We start from the raw sequence: 24,213 nt of genomic DNA, 5'->3' as shown, positions 1-24,213 counted from the left end.
CACATTCTTGTGTTGAGAGATAGATGATAACCAAGTAAGAAAATAAATGATCAAAGTAACTTCAGATACTAACAGCTAAGGTACGATGTCGCAGGGAGAGGCTGGGGAGCTGACTTTGGACTATCTGCCCGGGATAGGCCTTCAATAACAGAAAGACACTATCTCTATGCCTTTTGAGACCCTCCCCTCCAGTGCTGAGATGCCAACATCCTCCCCATTCCACAGGTTCCCATGGAGAAATGAAAGACATGGAGATGAGAAGTGCCAGCTCCACGGGGTCCTGTGTCTGCCAGCTGCTGCTTAATGCCTCTGAGAAACTCTGCTTCCAGCTAAAGGAGCCCACCTGTCCTGAGAACCTCAGTATCTGGGACAAGAACCCTCTGGACGGACCCCTTGGTGAAATGAATGGGACCAGCTGTAGACTCCAGGAATCCAGAACCAGCAATGTTTCCCTGGACAGCGCCATCCGATTGTTCTGCTCAGGTAGGAGCAATTGAACCCCAGCACTAGGCAAAGTAGTAGTTGTTGTTGTTAGGAGCCATTGAGCCTATTTCAACTCATAGCAACCCCAGGTGACAGAGAAAACTCCCATAGGGCTTCCTAGGCTGTAAATCTTTACAGGAGCAGATTGCCAGGTTGTTTCACACACAGAGCTGCTGGTGAGTTCTAACCACAAACCTTTTGGTTGGTAGCCAAGCACTTAACCATTGTGCCACTAAAACCAAACCAAACACTTTGCCATTGAGTCAATTCTGATTCATAGTGATCCTGTATAGGACAGGGTAGAATTGCCTTATAGGGCTTCCAAGGCTGTCAATATTTATAGAAGCAGACTACCTTACCTTTCTCCTACAGAGCGGCGGTTGAGTTTGAATCCTTGACCTTTTGGTTAGCAGCCAAATACCTTAACTACAGCACCACCAGAGCTCCTTAAAATACTCATTAACCAAAATAAACCAAACTCACTGCCTTTGAGTCAGATCCGACTCATAGCAACCCCTCCTTGGGTTTCTGGGGGGATATGACTACGAAAGTAGATTGCTCATCTTCCTTCTGAGGAGTGGCAGGTGGGATTGAACCGTCAGCCTTCTGGTTAGCAGTCAAATGCCTCAGGCACTATGCCCCCAGAGCTCCTAAACTAGGCATTACAAACCAAAAATTCACTGCCATCGAGTCGGGTCCAAATCATAATGACCCCTCCTTGGGTTTCAGAGGCAGTATCACTATGGAGGTAGATTGCCCAACCTTCCTTCCGGGGAGTGGCTGGTGGGTTTGAACTGCCAGCCTTCTGGTTAGTAGTCACATGCCTTAGGCACTACACCACCAGAGATCCTTAGCTAATGCTAAATACAATTTAACATTTAGTTCTCACAAGAACTCTGTGATGTGAATACTTATATTATGTTCATTTCACAGATGAAGAAAATGGATCTCAGACCACGGTTGGCATCACTCAAGTTGCTGTCACCCACTGTAGTAACTCATGGTGTCACTCCCCTCCCCATGGACCTCTTCCTGTACCAGATCATTAGAAACCCTTAGTAATGTTTATTAACAATTTTAATCATAGAATAATGCATGATAAATACAGTTGTAAATTGCCTAAATGTAATATTTCTTAGATTATATGAATACTAACAACAAAATTGTTTTGTAAAATCTTTCTACATTGAAAGTTTAAAGTTATAACATCATTAGTACTGACTGGAAGATTTCTTTGATTTTTCTCCTTCTTTTAATTATTACTTCATAATAAAAAAATATTGATAAAGCATTCACAAACACCACAATATTGTAGCTGAAATACCAGAAATTTTGACAAAATCAGCAAATATTAAAACAGTGGCAGCAACAGGAACACAGTGCATGCTTGGAGCACGTGCACGTGAAATGATGTGATCTGAAGCGTCATTGTAACTGGATAATAATGGCAGCTCTAACTAGAGCATGTTACCACTCAAAACCCACTGCCATTGAGTCAATTCTGACTCATAGTGACTCCTGTTGGTTTTCTGAGGCAGCAAATCTTTACAGAAGCAGCTTGCCCCATCTTCTTTCCATGGAGCAGCTAGTGGGTTTGAACTGCTAACCTTCTGGTTAGCAGCCAAATGCCTTAGGCACTGCACCACCAGAGTTCCTTAGAGCACATTACAAGGTTTAAAAAGTAAATCAACATTTAGTTTTAGCCTTGTAGGCATATTGATATATGTAAGGTGGGCTTATGAAAAATGTTTTTTTGTTGTTATAATTAACTATGGGGATATTTTTTACAAGAAATAACAAATTTCTGTTGAAACACTACACAAAAATTTTACAGACAGTCATTTTGGTGTCACCTCCTCTGACAACATCACCCAGTGCAGCCTGCACCCCTCTAGCGATGCCACTGCAAACCACATAGTTAGGAAGTGCTGGAGATCTCTGGATCTCAGACTCTTTCGTGACATTATCCTTCATGCTTCTCCTTCTCACCCCTACTGACCCTCCTCTGTCTGCCCAGGATGTGTACTTAACTTTTGGGCCCCAGATAGACACCCTCATACTGCCTCTCCACCTTGTTGTAAACAAGAGTGCTCTACCTATTGGCACCAGCCTCCCCCAGTTGGTTCCAGCTCCCCTGTCATTGCTTGGGACATATGTGTGGCATCTCTTTGCACTCCTCCCTTGCACACACACACAGTGACTCAGTGCCTCATTGACTCACTTGTTGCCATGTGCACTGGGAGATCTGGTATCCAAGCCCACTTCCCACTCTTTGATTGGTAGGTGGGTGAGAGCTGTCAAAGAGAAACTGGATGAGGTCAGCTATCTTACTCAGAAGGAGGACAGAAATAAAAGGACAGAGAGGAAGTGAGCTGTGTTAAGACAAAACTCCATCTGGCCTTTGTGCCCCAAAGAGGTGATAAGTGTTGGTGGTCTTCACTCACAGATGCTGTTCATCACTAGTTGATATGAGATAGCCCTGGTTGTCTAATAGGAGTACCTTGGTGGTGCAAACAGTGAAGATGCTCAGCTGTTAACTGAGGTTCGAGTCCACCCAGAGTCACTTGGAGAAATGCTTGGCAATCTACTTCCGAAAAATCAGCCAATGAAAACCTTATGTAGCATAATTCCACTCTGACACAGAGTCAGTGTGACATGGGGTCACCATGAGTTGGAGTCAATTTGACAAAAAATTTTTTTTTTTATTAGAGTAATTTGATATGTTCCTTCCACCCCTCCTTGGCAGCAACCTCTGCATCTGAGTGTCTGAGTAGCCAACTTTCCAAGACATGTGGCCAGAGAAGCACTATCTGCCATAAGAGATAAATTGTGCTGTTCTACTTTATGGGTTGAATAAACAGAAGGGTCATGTGTGCAGGCAAAGAGAGGTTTGGGTTTGGAGTGGGCAAGTCCCTTCCTCTGAGGTTCCTCATTGTGTGGCTAAATAAATTTTAAGATTCTTTCTAACTGTGAGAATCCAGGGACGGACTATGGCTGGAGAGGGGAGAGACTTGGTGTCTCCATCCCTTGACGCAGGAGAAATTCTTTCATAGTGTGGATAATTCTTCCCCTCCCCGCCCCAATATGGGCATGCTCTCACAATTGTCCCCTTCCTAGTCCCAGCCCAACCTGCCGGTGCATTTCAAAGTTCAAAGTTCACATGTTCCCCTGTACTGATCACATATATCATTCTGGTTACCTTTTTCCTGAACATCCTATCATATCTAGTAACCCTTAACCTTTTGTAAGAATAGTAGAACTTGAGAATTAAAGTCTGGCATGGAGGCAGCAAAATGTAAGTCCCATTGCTATTGAATCGATTCTGACTCATGGTGACCCTGTGGGACAGAGTAGAACTAGCCCATAGCGTTTTCTAGGCTGTGATCTTTATGGAAGCAGAGTGGCTCATCTTTCTCTCGCAGAGCAGCTGGTGAGTTCAATCCACCAACCTTTCAGTTAGCAGCCGAGCACTTAATCACTGCACCACCAGGGCTCCTTTCAGTGGAGTGTAGTGCTTAGGAAAATACAACATAAAATCAGAGAGACATGGGTTCAAGTTCAAATGTTGCCATCCAATAGCATAGTGCCTAAGGTATTTGATTGCTAACCAGAAGGCTGGCGGTTCAAACCCACCAGCCACTCCTCGGAAGGAAGAGGGGGCAATCTACTTCCGTAATGATACTACCTCGGAAACCCAAGGAGGGGTCGCTATGAGTCAGATCCAACTCTACTGAGTTTTTTTGTTTTTAAGTCAGTGAGTTTTTTTTTTTAAACTAACTCTGTGACTTGGAGCAAGTCTGATCTCTCTGAGCTGGTTTCTGTACTGTAAGATGGGAATAATTATTGTTCTTATTTCATTGTATGAGAGCTCTGGTGGTTGATGTAGGGCCTAAGGCATTTGATTGTTAACCAGAACGCTGGTGGTTCAAACCCACCAGCCACTCCTAGAAGGAAGACTGGGCAATCTACTTCCGTAGAGATACCACCTCGGAAACCCAAGGCAGGTTGCTGTGAGTTGAGATCAACTCAACGGCAATAAGTCAGTCTAGACTGACGTCATTGTATAGCAAGGATAGTGAGGCTGGTGAAAGACCGTGCAGGGCTTCATTCTGCTGTGCATAGGGTCACTATGAGTTGGAGATGACTCAAAAACAACAACAACATTGTATATTTATGAACATTAGATGAGAGAATGAATGTGCCTGGCATATAATAAGTCCCCAGTAAATGGCAGCTAACATTAATCACCATTTAGGATCTTGTAGAGCTCATTTGCATGTGTGTGCTAAATTTCTCTCAAATCTCCTCTCCTTTTTCTCTGTCTCTTTCTGCAGATAACACCACCACCGTGAAGTCAGACACGAAATTCAATGGGCTCAGCAGCAGGTGGGTAAGAGAAAGACTGGATCCCAGGAAGAAGAGGGCTGCGGAGCTTGGGGAAGTGGTCTGCTTCGCCCAGATGTGGGGGTGATTTGGGGTCATGGCCATGGAGGTTAGGGCAGAGAGAGACCCAAAATGGAGGCAGGGGATGATCAACTTTTTGGGGAGGTGGAAGACCAGGAATGGAAGAGCTTCTACTGGGGTGAGAAAACCCCAGGGCAATTTTGTGGTTGGTCATCAAAGCCAACCAGGGCAACTGGATCATCCTTATTTCTCCTGTTTGCTTCATTCAGTTTAGGCACAGCAACCATGGCCATTGCCACCTCTATTGGGGTTGTGGTCCTCATCTTGCTCCTAGTGGGTCTCTTGTTCATGACCCTGAAGAAATGGAGGCATGAGAGTGAGTTGAATAAGCTGACCTTGGAAGCGGGAATGAGGAAAGGAGAGAAACTGGGAGTGGGCATGGGAGTGGGAGTGTCTTTCCCATGGAGCAAATTTGGGGGTGGACAGGCTGTAGGGCCTAACTATTTAGGGCTAATACAGCCCAATAATAGCTATCCTCCAGAGTTCTGGGGAACAATATAGCAACAAGATTTACTGATGATAAACATTCTTCATGCTGAAAGCCGTATATGAGCAATTGGCATAGATACTTATGGGTTTTACACACCAACCAAAAGAAATATTGAGGCCAAATAATCTAATGAAAATAATGAACAAAAATGATAAAGTGCACTAATGGTGCTCACTCCCCCTGTGTCTTCCTGGGCATTAAGCTCAGTCTCATAGACCCCACGGTGGGCTAGCCATTTCAAAGCTCAACCCTAGGCCCAGCAATCAACCAAGTAAAGATGGTCACTACCCCAGCTCAGACTCACTCTGAGTTTGTTAACTTTTCTAGGACTATTTAAAAGACAACTGAGGCATCAGAGCTACTTTTCCCACCAGTCGGTAAGGAGATGGATGAGCCCTACCTAGAAGGACCCCCTGGCCATTTCTGCCACCTCTTCCTCAGACAGACCCCATATGGAGGGTGGTGGGCATGAGGCAGAGATGACCCCTGAAAGGAACATTTCTGAAGATTGAGAGAGACCCACAGCTTGCTCAGCAAGGAATGAATATTCCCACTTACTGCCCCATAGGGGCAACAGATACTTGCTGTTTACTTCAGAAATCTTTGGAGCTTCTAACTGGGGTTGTATCTCTAAAGGATCTTCCTGGCCATGCTGATGCTATATATTCCAACACGATCAACCTGGCCCCCTGGAAAGAGGAAGAATACGCCATCTATGCCAACATGCCCCCTTTTGATCGAGCCAGAAGGGCTTCACCAGACCAAGTGGAATACGCCTCCATTGTATTCCACTGACAGGGAACCAATGAAATGCTTGGAGTGGGGAGAGATCAGACTCTGTTCAGCTGGGATCCTCATACAGCTTTTTCACTTGTGTATATGCATTTTTTTTGTTTTAAATTTGAGCCTCAAAGTCAGTCTGTGAGATTGGTTATTATCTCATTTTTGTTGTGGTAAAATATATACAATAAAACATTTGCCATTTTAATGCTTTTTAAATGTACAATTCAGTTGAGCTCTAGTAGTGTAGTGCCTAAGGCACTTGACTGCTAACCAGAAAGCTGGCGATTCAAACCCACCAGTCACTCTTCAGAAGGAAGGTTGAGCAATCTACTTCTGTAGTGATATCACCTCAGAAACCCAAGGAGGAGTCGCTATGAGTTGGATCCCACTCGACGGCACATAACAACAACAATTATATTGACCGTGTTGTACCCCTATCACCATTGTTGATCTTCAAATGTTTTTTATCCCATTAAATGGAAATTCAGTTGTGTATGTGTTTTATAAAAAATGCATATAAACATTCTGATGGAGGTAGCTGGCTGGGTATTTCTTTCAATTCTCCTGGAATCAAAGTGCATTTCTTATGGAGAGGAGTGCCATATGAGACAAAAGGCGCATGTTCACCCAAACCACACCCAGCCCTGGAGGCAGGCTCCTGATAGGCCAGCAAAGGAGCCCTTCCCAGCTTTCCCTTTCCTAAGGCAAGAATTGAGGAGGGGGAGTCATACCATTCAGGGCCAGCTTCTGGATTTTGTCTCTTTTGTTCCTCCCTGTTAAGGAGCTCTGGTGGCATAGTGAGTAAGGCATTTGGCTGCTAACCAGAAGGTTCATGGTTCAAACCCAGCAGCTGTTCCATGGGAGGAAGATGGGGCAATCTACTTCCGTAAAGATTTACAGCCTTGGAAATCCAATGGGGGTTGCTATGAGTCAGAATCAACTCGATGGCAGTGAGTTAGTATTTTTCGGTTTGGTTCCTCCCAGTTAGGAATTTATAGGAGCTCTGGTGGCATAGTAGTTAAGCAGTCAGCTTCTAGACTTCTAACTGAAAGGTCAGTGGCTCTAACCCACCAGTGGCTACTATGGGCCAGTTCTGCTCTGTTCTATAGGGACGCTATGAGTCAGAATTGGCTCAACTGCAATGGTTGTTTTGTTTTGTTTTGTTTTTAGTGGTTCCCTGTTTTAGAAGAGATAGGATAATCACAAGTCTTAGTTTGTCTGGGATGTCCTGTTTTCTCAGTAAGTTTATTATGAGGGCTACTTTCACTCTCAAAAACGTCTCAGTTGGAGGATAAATTATGTAGTCACCTGTTAATGAGACTTTGAAAATGCAAAGGTAAGTCCAAGACAGAGTAAGAAGTTGTTCTGCACAATAATGTGAGGAAAGTTGAGCTGATATGGAAGTAGAAGGGGGCCTGGAAAAGTAGAGTTAAGAGTCTATGAGGAAAGTTTTGAGATGAGAATCTCTGGGTGATGCAGTCAATGGTCTCAGCTGCTAACTGAAGGGTTGTAAGGTTGGAGGTACCTCAGAAGAAAGGCCTGGTAATCTACATCCAAATAAAGCAACCATTGAAAACCCTGTGGAGAACAGTCCTACCCTAATGCACATGGAGTCACCATGAATCTGAATCAGTTTGATGTCAACTTGTTGGTTGCACTGGTTGGAGGGTAAAAATCATGGAGACGCAAATGACTTCTGCCACCACAAACCTTCATAAGCCCACTGAATACACAAATACCTTGTGTGAGCATTTTGGGGAAGGGGAAATCAGGGGAAGGAGACTGAAATCCACATCTTGGTCAGCATAGAGCAGAACCAAGGGGGAAGTGGTAAAAGGTGCAATATGAATGAGTTGGAGAATTTGATAAGAGGCGAAAGGGGCTGAAATCTGAGCCAGAAGTAACAACGAAGTCCCTCTGGAAATTCTCAGAACTCTCAGGGAGGGCACTTGAGTTTCCAAAGAACCTAAAGTTGGGGAATTGAGCCAATTGTATTTAAACCTTAATGGATAGGTTGACCTCAACATAAATCTGGGTTGTAAAATCCCAACAGGTGTCTTCATTGCAGGCCTTTTCACAACCTTCATTATATAATGGGCTTTGTGAATTTCCATGCAGTATTTCTCAAACTCCTTTTGATATCCCCAGGAAGCATCCCAGACTAGAAGTGTTGGTGTAATACTCCATGGGAACAATTGGTTTAAGGAGGCACTTAGGTAGCTCTGGTGGCATAGTGCCTAAGGCATTTGCCTGCTAACCAGTAGGCTAGTAGTTCAAACCCACCAGCCACTCCTTGGAAGGAAGATTGGGCGATCTACTTCCGTAGCGATACCACCTCGGAAACACAAGCAGGGGTCGCTATGAGTCAGGTTCAACTCGACAGCAGTGTGTGTGTGTGTGTGTGTGTGTGTGTATGTAGTTAGGCAGCACTGTCACAGGGGGAACCCAGCTAGTAGGCTGACTCTGCTTCTACTTAGGGAATGTACAGAGTACCCACTAGACATTCATGGGGGCAAATAGGGTGACTGTGCCCAGCCTATAGCCAGGATGCCTCCTCTGCCAGACTCAATAGATGTACAAAAGCCCCAAATGCTTAGTGAGGCAGTAGTGGGAGTAATTTTACCTCACCCCAGAGGACATTTGGCAGTTTTTGATTGTTACAACTGGGGATGAATGCTACAGGAATCTGGTGGGTGGAGGCCAGGGATGCTGGTAAACATCCTACAATGCACAGGTCAGTCCCCCCCCCCCAGTAAATATTATGCAGCTTAAAGTATCAATAATGCTACTGTTGAGAAACCCTACTCTGGGGGTCTTCCTGAGGCTCATGTGAGCTGATCCTGTAGACATATTAACTGAAGATGTTGCCCAAGTGCTCGGTGCTCCAAGCACGAAGCCCATGGCAATTTCAACAGCAGTAAAAACACTAAATAATCATTAAGGAATCTCAGTAGCCTGAAGGATGACCAACCATCCTTATTTGCCTGAGACTATTCCAGTTTTAGCACTGAAAGTACCACGTCCCAGAAAACCCCTTATTCCTAGACAAATCGAGACAATGGGTCCTTCAAGCAGTTAGGGACTCTCCAATATTGAATTAATCTTTGTGACTTTAAAGCAAGTAATTGCACTTCTGAGGGTGGAAGAATTATGGGCATTTCCAGTTAAAGCCCAGAGGGTAAGTGAATGAAAATCTTCAAGGAGGCCCAAGCTCTGAGCATGAAGATAAATTCCTCCAGCTTGTCCTCAAAAGATGTGGTCCACAACCCATCCACCTGAAAGGGAGAGCTATCTTATGCTCCTTGCTACTCACTGTACCATGAACCCTGCATTGCATCACTTTCTGAGAGCTGCTTGGTAAATTTGGCTGAATGAATGAATAGGCTGCTCTTCTGGAAGATTCTTGGGAAATTCTGTTCAGTATGCTGAGGGGCTTCTAGACATTTGGCCATGTGAGAGTTGTATTTTTTCTCCTGGGAGAGGGTCCCAAAGAAAACATTTCTCTGTTTTAACATGGGCTGAGCTTTGGAACATGAAATGCTTTGCAAAGTCCCGAAAGACATCTGTGTTTCTAGAAATGAAGCTTGCTTGCTCTCTTAATGTTTCTATTAGAGAATAGAAAAAGCCAGCTTCTCAGTACCCAGCAGGGAAGGATATATTATCATTGACATTATTTTGAATTATAGGTTCATGGTGATAATAAAAAACAGATTGCCTTTAGTTTGTTTTACTATTGCTTTTAAGTTCTTTACAGACAATGCAGGAGCTGGGTGGTGCAATCAACTGCTACCTGAAAGGGTGGCAGAGTGAACCCACCCAATGGCCTGACAATCTGCTTCTATAAAGATTACAGCCAAGAAAACACTATGGGGCAGTTATATTTTGTTACACATGGAGTCATCATGAATTGGGGGCCTACTCAACAGCAGCTAACAACAACAACAACAGTATACCCTGTAATGCCTGTTTCCAGAATAGACAGTTCCTACGACCCCTCCCCACCATTCTTGGCCCATCACTGGCCCATCAGCTGTTAGTCTCCGCTCTTCACTATCAAACTGTGAACAAGTGAACTAATTTGGCAAGTGAACTAATATCTGTAAGTCCAGGTTTTCTTACCTGCAAAATGAAAATAATAATGACTACTTTACCAATAAGTACTGTCTGATGATGATATAGGAAATTATTCTGCAAACTAAATTGCTGTGGAAAATGTGGGTGTTATTATGAACTGATTGTAAATAATGATGTTATAAGGAAATTTCTCCCATTGATCAGTTGAATGAACTACATCGGCAGGACTATGTTGCTATTATTAGAAGGAAGCAGTCATTATCAGTTAAAATACTTTTCTTTTAATGGTCCGATTACAATCCCCAACCATAAAAAGGTCTCCTCCCCCTCCTCCCTATGACAACCCCTTCCCTGTGCCCTTCTTATCTATGCATTCCTGTCTGTCCAGCTTTCCCTGTGTGTGAATGCTGCTCCTCCGAGGCCTCACCGTTGATTGATCTAAGGGGTGCATCTCCCTAGGGTATGTGGGTGTATCTCTCTGGGGTAGGTGTTCTGCTTGTATGTCTTTCTACTGTTGGGCTGCGAGCTAATCCACAGAAGTGTGTTCATTTTAAAAGAAAAAAAAATCTGCTTTAAGTATAATTCAGCAGCAGCTCTTTATAAACAGGAATCCAACAAATAAATAAATTACACGGTCCCTAATTTTTCATTTTCTTAAGGAGCTGATGATCTAGGTGGGGAGTTAAAACAGACATAAACCAGTAGCAGGAAATCTATGCACAAAGTAGGCTAGCCAAGTAGGAGGAGGGGGACACTCAATGTACAAAGGCCCAGATTTATGAAATTGATTAATGTGGAGGGACTTTCCTCATTCCAAAAGGATTCTTGTTTTCATGTTGTTGTTGTTGTTGTTATGTGCCGTCGAGTCGGCCCTGACTCATAGCGACCCCTCCTTGGGTTTCCGAGGCAGTATCACTACGGAAGTAGGATTGCCTAACCTTCCTTCCGAGGAGTGGCTGGTCTTGTTTTCATAAGAGAATGTGTTTCAGTCTTGAGGAGATCCAATTTTATGGCAGTGGTCGGCATCCAGACGGCGGGAACACAGTCATCTTATCCATACAAATATTCTTAACCAACACCATAATTCAAATGTGTCAATTCTTCTTCAGTCTTCCTTATTCATTGTTCAGCTTTCACATGAATGTGAGGTAATTGAGAAGGCCATGGCTTGGGTCAGGCAAACTTTAGTCATCAAAGTGACATCTTTGCTTTTTAAGATTTTAAAGAAGTCTATTGCTGCAGATTTGCCTAATGCAATACGTTATTTGATTTCTTGACCGTTGCTTCCATAAGCATTGATTGTTGATCCAAGTAAAATGAAATCCTCAACAACTTCAGTATAATTATTCAATGTGTAATGTCCATTCAGGCAACATCCAACCACATATATGTCTGTGGGGTGGAGAGCAGATGTTTGCTTAGAAGGGCACCAGGAGGTGGGGTTGGAGTCAAGTTTGTTATGTTATGGCAGCTGTAGCTTGGTCCTTGAAGCTGCTGCACCTCGGCTACAGCCCCCAAGATGCAGTGCAGCTTGCAACCACTGAGACATGGCTATCATGGCTCCCGTGGCTGCCATAACTGCTATTGGCATGTACATTATTCAGCCAACCTGCAGGTTGGTACCTATAGGGAGATGCTGGGCTGTGGACACTCTTCTCCATTGCTTGGAGCTTCTGTTACCAACCATGCTCCCTAGGGCTGCTTGGAGAGTGCTGTAGACTCAGAGGCAGAAAATTGCAGGTGCAAGTTTGCAAGCCCCAAAGATCCAGGCACTAACAGAGAGCCAGAACAGCTTGCACAGAGCAGCTTACTTTGATATAAGTGTACTGAATATATACAGACATATACTATATAAAATATGATGTTCACACAACATCCAAATCACATAACATACTATTTCACACAATGTATCATGGACATTAAGTGATGTATACCATATTTTCTCTGTTTATTATGACGTTGCTTATTGGTACAGTTGTGAGGATTTTTATTTTGTTTATGTTGAGGTATAATCCATAATGAAGGCTGTAGTCTTTGATCTTCATCAGTAAATGCTTCAAGTCACCTTCACTGTTGGCAAGCAAGGACAAGGAACAGAATCTGCTTATCACAGGTTGTTAATGAGTCTTCCTTCAATCCTGATACCACATTCTTCTTCATAGAGTCCATCCTCTCATATTATAAGTGTGGCTAAAGGAGATAACCTTGGTGCACATCTTTTCTGATTTTAAATCATGCCGTATTCCCTTGTTCTGTTAGAACAACTGCCTTTTGGTGTACACAAGCACAATTAAGTGTTCTGAAATTCCCATTCTTTGTAATGTTATCCATAATTTGTTATGATGTACACAGTAGAATACCACTATATAGTCAATAAAACACAGGTAAACATCTTCCTGGTGTTCTCTGCTTTCAGCCAAGATCCATTTGACATCAACAATGATATCATTCCATGAGGAAAGACAGAGCCAAAAAGAGAACTTGGAAGCAGCAAGAAAGAAGTGACTTATCACATACAAGTTTCCTCAATAAGATTAATAGCTGATAGCCCAAAAGAAACCATAGAGTCCAGAAGGCAGTGGAATGATGTATTTAAATACTGAAAGGAAAAGAAACTGTCAACTGTCAAGAATTTTCTATCTGGAAATAGAGTTGCACAACTGATTACTGTAAGTATTGCCAATAAGTTGTACACCTGTAAAAAGTTCAACAGGCAAAAGTTTGATTTTAGATATATTTACAATAGCAACAACAAAAAAGAATAGCTGCTGAGGCTGTTTATATACAAACCAAACACATAATGGGGTTTGGTCTCTTGGTTTGGAGGTTTAGGGTCATGCTTTCATGGGACATTCCAGTTAATGTTTTATTCTACCCCTTAGTTCATTGAGTAGTGCCTGGGGTCTTAAAAGTTTGCAAGCAGCTATCCAAGGTACAACACCTGGAGCAACAGAGGAAGAAGAAGAGTCAGGAATAGGGGGAAGAAACAGAATGTATGGCTAATTGCCTCCATGAACAACGGCCTCCTTTGCCATGAGACCAGAAGCACTGGATGGTGTCTGGCTACCATTACTGAACATTTGATAAAAGATTTCATAGAAGAATCCTGATCAAAAGGGAGAACATGTAGAACAGAATTTCAAATTCTCATGGTCTCCAGACTTCCTGGAACCATGAAGGTTGGGTGAACCTCTGAAACTATTGCCCTGAGACAATCTTTAAACTTTAAACCAAAAATATTTCCTGAAGTCTTCTTAAAACCAAACAATAGTCTACCTTAACTAGTAAAAAATGTCTGCCTTGAGCATTATACTTTTTTAAGAATTATCTATATGGGATCAAATTGACAATAGCAACTTGAAAGATTAAGTAGGAACCTCAATGGACAGTGAGTTTATGTTAATATGGAGGAACAACTCAGAGAAAACAACAACAACAACAAAAGCACAGAGAAGGAGGGTGAAAATGGTTGTACAACCTAAAGAATGTAATCAATGTTACTAAGTTGTAATTGTAGAAACTGTTGAACTGGTTTATGTTATGTTTTGTATATTCTCAATAATGACAAAAAATAAATAACATTTTTAAAAAAGAAAAAAAATGAAGGAGAAATTAAGACATTCTCAGGTAAAGAAAAACTGGGGAATTTGTTGCTAGTAGACCTGCCTTACAAGAAATGCTGAAGGAAGTTGTGCTGGCTGAAACAAAAGGAAACTAGACAGTAACTTGGAGCCAGAGGAGGAAAATAAAGAGCAATGGTAAAGGTAGTTATACAGGTAAACATAAAAGCCAGAAGTGTTTTATTTTTTGGTTTGTAAAACCTGTTTTTCCCATAGATGATTTTTTAAAAAATGCATAAAACAGTAATTAAGAATCTATGTTCATGGCTCCACAGGGCATAAAGATATAATCTGTGATAATAACAACTCGATGGCACATAACAACAACAACAAGAAGGGGAGACAGAGCTATAAAGGAGCAAAGCTTTGTATACTATTGAAACTAAGTTGGTATTAATGGAAACTTGAGTGTGTTAAAAAGTTAAGATGTTAATTGCAATTCCCAGGGCAACCAATAAGAAACAAAACTGAAAAGTATGCAGACAAATAAATAAGAAGGGAATCAAACCAGTGCGCAGTGTATACACACGCACACATACACACATAAAAATAATCACAAAAGAAGGCAGTAATGGAGGAAGTGAAGAAAAAAAAAGGTACAAGCATCTAGAAAGCAAACACCAAAATGGCAGAAGTAAGCCCTTCTTTATCTAATACTTTACATGTATGTACATTACAATAGTATCTATACTATCTGCTTTATAAGGTTGTCATGAGGACTGAATACATTAGTGTATGTTAAGCAATTGGTAAGTTGCTGGTGCTTAATAAATAGTACGTTTTTTAAATTACAAATAATGAACAAGATGTGAAAAAATTAAAGCCCACAAAGTTGCTGAAAAATCATAAATCGCTCCTCTCCAGGATGTGGTGAAATAGATACCCTCAAGCTCTGCTAATGGTGTTGTAAAATGGAACAGACATTCTGAAAGCAGAAGGTCAATATGATGCAAAAACGATAAAGACAACTTTTCTTTTGACTTTGTTATTCTCCTGGAACTTTATCCTAAGAAAATAATCGGAAAGAAGAAAAAACAAAACAAAACAAAGCAAAAATCAGTACATAGAAAGGTATTTATCTACATGCTGTCTACTATAGTAAAACACTGGAAATAATGGAATGATTACCCAGGGGAATGGTTTGGAATTTAGGGGTCTAACAGCAAGGGAGGATATTAGGCAGCCATTAAATAAACTAAGAAAATTATTTTGGAGTAGAAGGACCCTCATCTGAAAATATCCTGAGGTGGGAGGCAACCTAGCTAGAATGTGACGAGAGAAAAGCAGGCCAAGTGGTTCAAGATAGAGTTAACAGAGGCAGCAAATGCCACATAGTATGAAGCATTGTAGACCTGTGCAGGATTGTGGACTTCATCCTAAGTGCAGTGGGAAACCCCTGGAGAGTTTTAAGCAAAGGGTGAAATAGCCAGAACTGTGGGTGTTAAAACTCACTTGTTATAATGCAGAAAACTAGAAAAAAAAAAATGCAAGTATACAGATAAGGTATTATGCAAACACATATCAGGATGATTGAATAGTGGAAGAGTTTTTTGTATGTTTTTTTTCTTTAAAAAAAATTCCCTAATCCTCTTGACAAACCGTTTCCTGCTTAAAAAAGGACAGAGGAAATTGATTCTCCTGCAAAGAGTAGCTGTGTTCTCTGCAAGACATATGTCCCACAAATACTAGGGACATTGTGCAAGAGAAAGAAGCTCAGAAGAGAGGCAGTTTCCTCTTGAAAGGGGGCAGGAGGTGAAAGTGTGTTATCGACCCCCATCAGGGGCTCCTTCCCTGCCAGATGATAAACTATCAGAAGTAGCTTCCTGTTGATGGTCTATCTTCATTTATCACTCTTCTGATCTCCCCTCACATCCTACCCTTGGGGCTGGAGTCTGTCAGCTCAGGGCAGAGAGAAAGGTCATATCACAGGGACCTGGCAGCTTGAGTCCGACCCAGACCTGGGCAGCGGAGGAGCACCAGTATGGAGACATTTCCAGTGCCCTCCAGGCAGGAGGAGGTTAAAGGCCTTTGGGAGGGAATCATCTTTAGCAATTGCTTATTACAATTAGTTACGTGATTAATTACAGCGTGTAAGTTGCTTGCATACACCATATATGTGTAACAGAGCCCTTTAATCCACTCACTCAGTTATCAATGCCACAAACATTTGTTGAGCACCTACTAGGTGCCAAGCAGAGTTTTGTCTACTGTGTATACAGAGAGGATAAAACAGACTGAATAATCCAAACTTGCTATTTAGAGAAGAGATGTGGATGATATATAATACACAAAATCATAGAAATTTAGAGCAGAATGGATGCTAGAAATTATAAATCCAAACTCCTTATAATTATATATGAGGAGAATATAGTCCAGAGAGGTTAAATGCCTTGATTTCCAACTCACTGAGGTTCAAGTGAAGTGGACTTTCCACTAAACTCTGACAATCCTTTTTTCATTTTTTAATTTTATTGTTATTTGGGTGAAAATTTACAGAGTAAATTCATTTTGCATTCAGAAGTTCATATACGTTTTGTTTCATGACATTGACTGCAATCCCCACAATGTAACAGTTCTCTTCCCACTTCCTCCCTGTAGTTACCTCTTCCCTATGTCCTTCTTTCCTATGCATTCCTGCCCCCTGAGCTATCTCCCTGTGCAAACACTGCCCTTCTGTTCTCTCGTTATTGATTGTTCTAAGGAGTGTATTTACCTGGGGTAAATGTTCACCATATACGCCTGTCTATTGTTTGGCTAGAAGCTCTGGTAGCATAGTGCCTAAGGCACTTGACTACTAACCAGAAGGCTGGTGGTTCAAACCCACCAGCCATTCCTCAGAAAGAAGATGGGGCAATCTACTTCCGTAGTGATACTGCCTCAGAAACCCAAGGAGGGGTCGCTGTGAGTCGGGACCGACTCGATGGCACATAGCAACAACAACAATTGTTTGGCTGGAAGCCACGGGAGTGAGTTCAATTCTAGGCCTGAAGGGTTATTAGGGGCCATAGTCTTATGGGTCTCACCAGGCTCTATCATAACAGCAAAAAAATGCAAGTATACAGATAAGGTATTATGCAAACACATATCAGGGTGATTGAACAGTGGAAGATTCTTTGCAGGAGATTCTTCTGATTCTCCTGCAAAGAGTAGCAAAGGTGTTTTCTTTCTTTTTTTTTTTTCTTTATGATTTTGAGTTTTATTCCACATTGTTCTCCCACTCTGTCCAGGATCTCCTGCAACTGATCCCTTTCTGAGTGGTTGACAATACTTATAAGACTTACAAAGAGGGAAACATATTATTGCAGTGCTGTCTTAGTATTGGATTATCTGAAAGTGTAATTACTGAAGTTTCACCATATCTGACATGTGTTAAAGATGCCCCATCTCCATTTAAATAAGAATCTCCAAAGTGACACATGGAGGACTCAAAATGTGTCATTGTTTAAAGATCCTTAACAACTGAAGATACTGTGAACCTCGGCATATTATCATGGAAGGTTCTGGTCTAAGAGTGGTCCACACAGAAGACTAGAGCAGTGTGAATGTTATCCGACCTTGGCCTCTGGATTCAGTAAAGGAGTAATAGAAGCAGGAAGCAAAGAATCTGGGCTTGATTCATATAGATTGACTATAACCCACTTGCTAGTGAGTTGATTCTGACTTATGGTGACTCCATGTGTGTCAGAGTAGACTTGTGCTCCACAGGGTTTTCAATGACTGTTTTTTTGTTTTTTAATAGATTGCCAGATCTTTCTTCCAAGGCACCTCTGGATAGACTTGAACTTCCAACCTTTCAGTTAGTAGCTGAACACATTAACAGTTCATACCCTTCCAGGGACTTCTAGGCTGACTTGGCTAGAGTTAATTACTTAAACTATGGCAGAATCAGCATCAAAGAGAAGTGTATATTGATACTGGCAGGGGCCCTGGAGGGTGTGGTGACCCTGCTTAGAAAATTACCACAGCTGGCAGTGGCCTGGTACATTCCTAAAATCTTGAGTGTTAAAGAGGCTTCATTTTGTCAACATAAGCTATGGAAAAGAAAGACAACTGCAGCTATAGACATAAGTTCACGGTGAGCATCACTGGGTCATAAAACATTGAGTGAAATGGCTTTCTGATCAGCATTTAGAGAGTAAGACTCTTCATAGCTACCATTTGTTGTTTACCAGAGAAAGGGTCCTCTGTTAAGTGTTTTGCCTATTTATTTGTATTTACTATTAACCCAGTTTTACAGATAAGAAAACTAAGGGTCAGAGAGATTAAGTAATTTTCCCCAAGTTACACAGCTACCAAATAGTGGAGCCAAGATTCAAACCTGAATACATCTGACTCTGCAACCATAACCAGGTTGCCCTGGGTGGGGGCACATCACAGAGGCTCAGTTCTACGTCTTGGTTTTATATTTGTGTCATTTTATCCTCTTCCCATTCTTCTTCACCTCAAAGTTTAGATCTCAATATTTTAGCCTAAGATTCCAGGAGACTGAAGTCCACCTTTCATCTCTTCCTGGCACTATCTATGATACAAACTGTGACAGCCATTTTAGGTTGGCTTTCTTAGATATTCAATGTCAAAGAAATTGTCTTTGAACGTTATTCTCAGCAGTTGCCAAATGTCCCAGACACACTCTCTTAATTTACAGCCATACCACATACAGAAACAGAGACAAGCTGAGTTGGAAGAAGGGTTTGCTGATATCTCGAGATCCACTTTTTCATTTCATAGAGGAAGAACATGAGGCCCACAATGGGGAAGTGATTTGTCTGTGCCCATGCAGCAAGTTAGTATCACAGCTGAGGCTTGAACCCAGGCCTCTGATTCCTCCTCCAGTGTTCTTTCTACTCTACCAGGCTAAGTGCATATTTAAATACATGCACAGATGGAAAGAGACCCCCTAATCTTCTTCATCTACACAAACTATTTGCACTGGGGAGCGTGGCAGAGCGGGACCGAAGCAATAGAAGGGTTATCTGTCACTTCATTCTGCTAGATTGCTATCCTCAGAGCAGCAGTGTCCCGCCCTGTTTGGAAATGATGAAACATTTGTGACTGACCTTCAGTGAAGGAAAAAAATCCGGGTGGGGCTGAGGGGGAGGCTTCCATCAGGACATCATTGAAAGGAAAGGTGAGACCAGACCTTGCTCATGGTGCTGGGTGGTAAGTACTATCTGGGTAGGTAAGCTTTTAAGTTAGTTTGAGGATTGTGTGTGTGTGTGTGTGTGTGTGTATGCAAGTGTTAGAGAAGATTCTCTGTTTAAGTGTTGGGATTCCAGGATATAGAATTCACTCTGTAGTTATCCTGGTAAGCCTAAGATTCAGTGGTTTGTATTTTTTGGATATAAGTCTCTCTCGCTCCTGAGACCTGAGGTCTGTCTGTGGTAGCAACTGCAGCCATCAGGGATTCAGCCGGAATCATAGACTCTAGATCCAGGCAGAACTGGCTTCACATCCCCACTCTGTTATTTCTAGTCACTAAACCTTTGTGAACCTCAGTTTTCTTACCTGTAACTTGGGTATAAAAAGACACACTTTCCAGAATGGCTATAAGGATTACAGACAATGTACAGTGAGTGTCTAGAAAAGTGCTCTGTTATTGATTATTCTTTGTACATCAGCTGGGAATAAGATCCCAGAGATATTTTCCCCCAAGAGTGTTTTCCTTGAGATTTGTTCTGAGCTACACAGGACAATTATGTGTGAAGGGGAGGGGACAGTCTAGGAACTTGAAAAGGTTGTAACAGGTAGTCAGAAAACACATGCTGTTGAAGAGAAAAGCTACGAAAACACTGGGGCAAGGAAAAGCCAACAACAATAAACAATAATAGTTGAGCCTTATATGGGATTTATTATGTGCCAGGAGGGAGTCCTGGTAGCTCAGTGGTTAAGGTCTCAGCTGCTAACCGAAAGGTTGACAGTTTGAACCCACCCAGTGGCTCCATGGGAGAAAAACTCAGTGATCTGCTTCTATATAGACCACAGCCTAGAAAATTCTATGGGGTTGCTATGAGCCAAAAATTAACTCCGTGGCTCCCAACAACAGTAACAATGCCAGGAGCTGTTCTAAGAGCTTTACATTTTCTTGTTATTTTTGTTAGGTGCCACCGAGTCAGTTCTGACTCACAGTGACCCTATCTATGTACAAAAAAGTGAAATGCTGCCTGGTCCCATGCCATACTCACAGTTGTTGCTATGTCTGAGCGCATTGTGGCAGCCGCTGTATCAGTCAATTTTGTTGAGGGTCTTCCTCTTTTTTGCTGACCCTCTACTTTACCAAGCATGATGTCCTTCTTCAGGGACTGGTCTCTCTTGACAACATGAGCAAAGAAAATAAGACAAAGTCTCTCCATCCTCACTTCTAAGGAGCACTCTGGCTGTACTTCTTCCAAGATAGATTTGTTTGTTCTTCTGGCAGTCCATGGTACATTTAATATTCTTCACCAAGACCATAATGCAAAGGCATCAATTTTTCTTTGGTCTTCCTTATTCACTGGCTAGCTTTCACATGAGTGTGAGGTGATTGAAAAGATCATGGCTTGGGTCAGGTGCACCTTAGTCCTCAAAGTAATATCTTTGCTTTTTAACACTTCAAAGAGGTCTTTTGTAGCAGATTTGCCCAATGCAACACATCGTTTGATTTCTTGACTGCTGCTTCCATGGGCATCGATTGTGGATCCAAGTGAAATGAAATCCTTGACAACTTCAATCTTTTCTCCATTGATCATGATGTTGCTTATTGGTCCAATTGTGAGGACTTTTGTTTTCTGTGTGTTGAAGTGTAATCCATACTGAAGGCTGTAGTCTTTGATCTTCATCAGTAAGTGCTTCAAGTCCTCTTCACTTTCAGCTAGCAAGAGCTTTATACAGAGTAATGCATTTAATACTCACAATAGCTCTAAAGGTGTCGGAATTATTAATAGTTTCTTTGATCAAGGTGAAACAGTGAAAGAAAATTCTTCAGGAGGCCGTTAGTACAGAATTGTGTTCTTAGACCAGACCTCTGTTCATCATCTCTGTGCTCCAAGGGTGCAGTGTGTAGGAGTGTAGATTAGATGCTCAAGGGATGCTTGTTGATTAACTGAGCTTGCTTCTTGTTCTAGTATTGACCACATTGTGTGAGTTTTGACAATTGTGCTCAAACTAATGCCTTGGGCAGGATTGGTTGTATAATTTGCAGGGCCCAATGCAAAAGGAAAATGCAAGGCCCCTTGTTCAAACATTATTAAGAATTTTTAAATGGCCATAGCAGAACATTAAACAAATCATGGGATCATTCTGAGTTCAGAGCCCTGTTAGAATGCCTAGGTGATACCCTTGAAGCCCTGGCCCTGAGTTCCTGTGATGAGGCAGGTACTGTGCTGTAAGCTTCCGTGATCTCATTTAACCCTCGTAGTGGTTCTGTATGGAGATATTTAAATTCCTGTTTAACAGAGGAAGAAACTGGGGCTCAGGGACATTAAATGACCCCTTCCCAACAGGGTTTATTATGCATATATTAATTTAACTGCAATGTGTGCAGAGTGTTACAAAGTGCTTTTCCCCACACACTGTCCCTAAGTATTGCACTAGAAATTATGCAGTGTGAAATATGTATGAACAAGACATGCTCCTAACCAATAAAGTACTCAAAAACTGAGCATAATCTGCAGACAGTGTTTCATTTCTCTGAAACTTGGTTGGAAAATCTATGAAATGGGAGCATAATTTGGCCTCTGCCAATTCTCCTGGAGTTTTGTGGGAACTAGCAACTACTATCTAAATTGCTCACAATCCTTTGTGTTTTCATCTCGGAACTAAGTTGCATTGAGGCTGTATTCACCCTTAGTAATATCTTGCAAAAATACTATCCCCAAAATTACTGATTAGAAACTTTAGATGATTTGTTTTCATCCTAAAAAATCAACAGTGTCCATGCCTGGGAGGGAATAAGTGTGCTAGAGAGAGGTGGCTGAGTGGGATTTGAAGTTGCTATTTCTTTTAATTTACGTGTCCCTTTTACATTCAATTTTATAGACTCATAGAATTCTAGAACAGCAAAATGTCAGAACTAAGTCTCTTTAACCTGTTTGCCTTCTTTTATAGACAGTAAAACTGGAGCTCCAAAAGAGAAAGTGACTTGCCCACAGTGACTGATTTTATAAAGTTACTGAGTTGGAATGTTGATCTAGGTTCCATTTCATGACCAGAGCTGGATCCACAGTAGATTTCCCTCCTCCTCCTGGTGTTGGGCAGGCCCACTTGTTCCTTTTCCAGGCCAGGTGTTTGAACTTTTTCTATCCCCTGGTGCATGGACATGTCTTAGGAACGGGGACCATGTAGGACCAGGAACTTCCCAGGACCACATAGCTTTGTACACTAGGTTGCTTATACCTTCCATTAGAAAGCATGAGTGTGGCCAGTTTTCTTACAGGGCCCTGAGGAAATCACTGTGTTTATATAGATAATTTAGGATTGAATACTTTGTTCTAAGTCTGAGGATCAACCCCTCTACTAAGCCAGGCACTCAACTAAGTATTTTAAGTACTGTGTGCAGTACAGGGAAAACTGGCACCAAACGGCTTGGATTTCAATTCTGCCCCCTCCACGGAGATTACAACTTGGTCTCTTCATATGTCAGGTGGAGAAAACAATAGTATCTACCTTATAAAGTTGTTATTCTGAGAATTAAATAAGATAGCTTATGTCAAATGTTTTGTATGATGCTAGCACATAGTTGCTATGAGTCAGGTCCAACTCGACAGCACATCACAGCAACAACAGCACATAGTAAGCCACCACATGTGTGAGTGAAAAAAAAGAGAAAGAAACAGATGTCATCGCCATCTCTCAGGCAAACTACTGAGGCCCAGAGAGGTGAAACAACTTACAGCCAAGAAGTCCAGAGCTGAAATTCCAAACCCAATCCACCTGGCCACTTATTCTCCACTTTTCACCATTTTCCAACCCTTTCTTGTACGGTTACTTTCCTAAACATTAACTTGTTTGACATGTGCTCACATCTCTAACTTTAGTTGAGGCAATCAGTTCCACTTAAGCCATGTCCTATAGCCAAGTGTGGCAGATACTTTAGCTGAGTTGCTATTCCCTAGCTCGCCACCCATCCATTGCCTGTTCTTCAAATAATTCCCGCTTGGACTCCTACCTGAATGTTCTGTTGTGTAGGAATCTCTTTTTCCTCTGAAATATCACATATTATCGATACCACTGCTTCTGAAAATTCATGTCTTACCTATGGCACCTGTAGTGCTGTTTTCTGTTATTTCACATAGTAATGTCTTGATTTCCCAAGTTCTGTGTGAGCCCTTGAAAATGCAGCCCTTCTTCATGTCCACCAGAGTATTTCAGAGAACACCGTGCACACAGCTCACTCCATAAATTTGATTGATTGAAGTCCAGACATTCAGCTGATTATCTCAATGCTCTATTAACATGATGCCAAATGTTCAGCTGATGAAATATAATTGGTATGTAGATAAATTATTCAAATGAATTAATCTTTCTTTATCTGCGTAATGTAGTGCCATGTTCATTTAACGCACTCATAAACTCTGGATTTGTTTCAATACTCTTAAAATATTTTTTTCCTGATTGGAAAAATAATGCATGCTAGTTGCAGAAAACTTTTAAAATAATAGAAAGTAAAAAGAATTAAATAAATATTATCCACAGTCACAGCACCTGGTCTTGTTAATATTTAGGTATATGCAGGCAGAGTACTTTCTTCCATTTCCCCCTTTTGAGCAAAGTGCATTTTAAATAATATCCCTTGATTTTTTGCATAAATATATTTTATGAATAAATCTATATTAATATACAAAATATTGTCAATGAAGTATTCTGGGTTTGGTGAATTAACTTAGTTGATTTAGGTGGGTTACCATCAAATTAATACGTTAGAGAAAAAATAACCCAGAGTTTTCTTTCTTTACAATTTTCTTTTTTTTTTTTTTTTGCAAACTTGTGATCATATTGTATGTAGCTCAATATAATTGCATCCTACTTTTTCATTCTTTGTTTTTCATATAAGGAAATCTCTTCCTCAGATTACTTCTTCCTAAATATAATTTTAAATGGCTATGACATATTCCTTTCTATGCCTTAGCACTAATTTAATTAATTTTAGTTTTCTATTTAGATTGTTTCCCATTTTTCATTTTTATAATCCACCCTGCGTATCTCTTTTGCAATAGTGGTTTTGGGCCAATTTTGGATTACTTGTGAATTTTCTCCTCCATGTTCTTTATTCATTTACCCTTTGGCGGTCCTAGTGTTTTTCTTTTTTCTTTTTTTTTTTTTTTT

At 41.4% G+C, this 24,213-nt stretch overlaps 1 protein-coding gene across 1 annotated transcript in view; it reads left to right on the top strand.

Moving 5' to 3' along the window:
- The first annotated feature begins 248 nt into the window (after window positions 1–248).
- Window positions 249–24,213, top strand: part of RHEX (regulator of hemoglobinization and erythroid cell expansion) — a 41,947-nt gene continuing 17,982 nt past the window's right edge. Inside the window, exons 1-2 of the mRNA XM_007953889.1 lie at window positions 249–483; window positions 4,818–4,869. Coding sequence (XP_007952080.1) covers window positions 249–483; window positions 4,818–4,869 — 287 coding nt within the window. The remainder of the gene's footprint in view (window positions 484–4,817; window positions 4,870–24,213) is intronic.

This window comes from Orycteropus afer, unplaced genomic scaffold (genome assembly GCF_000298275.1).
Source record: "Orycteropus afer afer isolate SDZICR_OR568_19922 unplaced genomic scaffold, OryAfe1.0 scaffold00013, whole genome shotgun sequence".
Taxonomy (NCBI): Eukaryota; Metazoa; Chordata; class Mammalia; order Tubulidentata; family Orycteropodidae; genus Orycteropus; species Orycteropus afer.
This window is presented reverse-complemented; position numbering and strand designations above follow the sequence as displayed.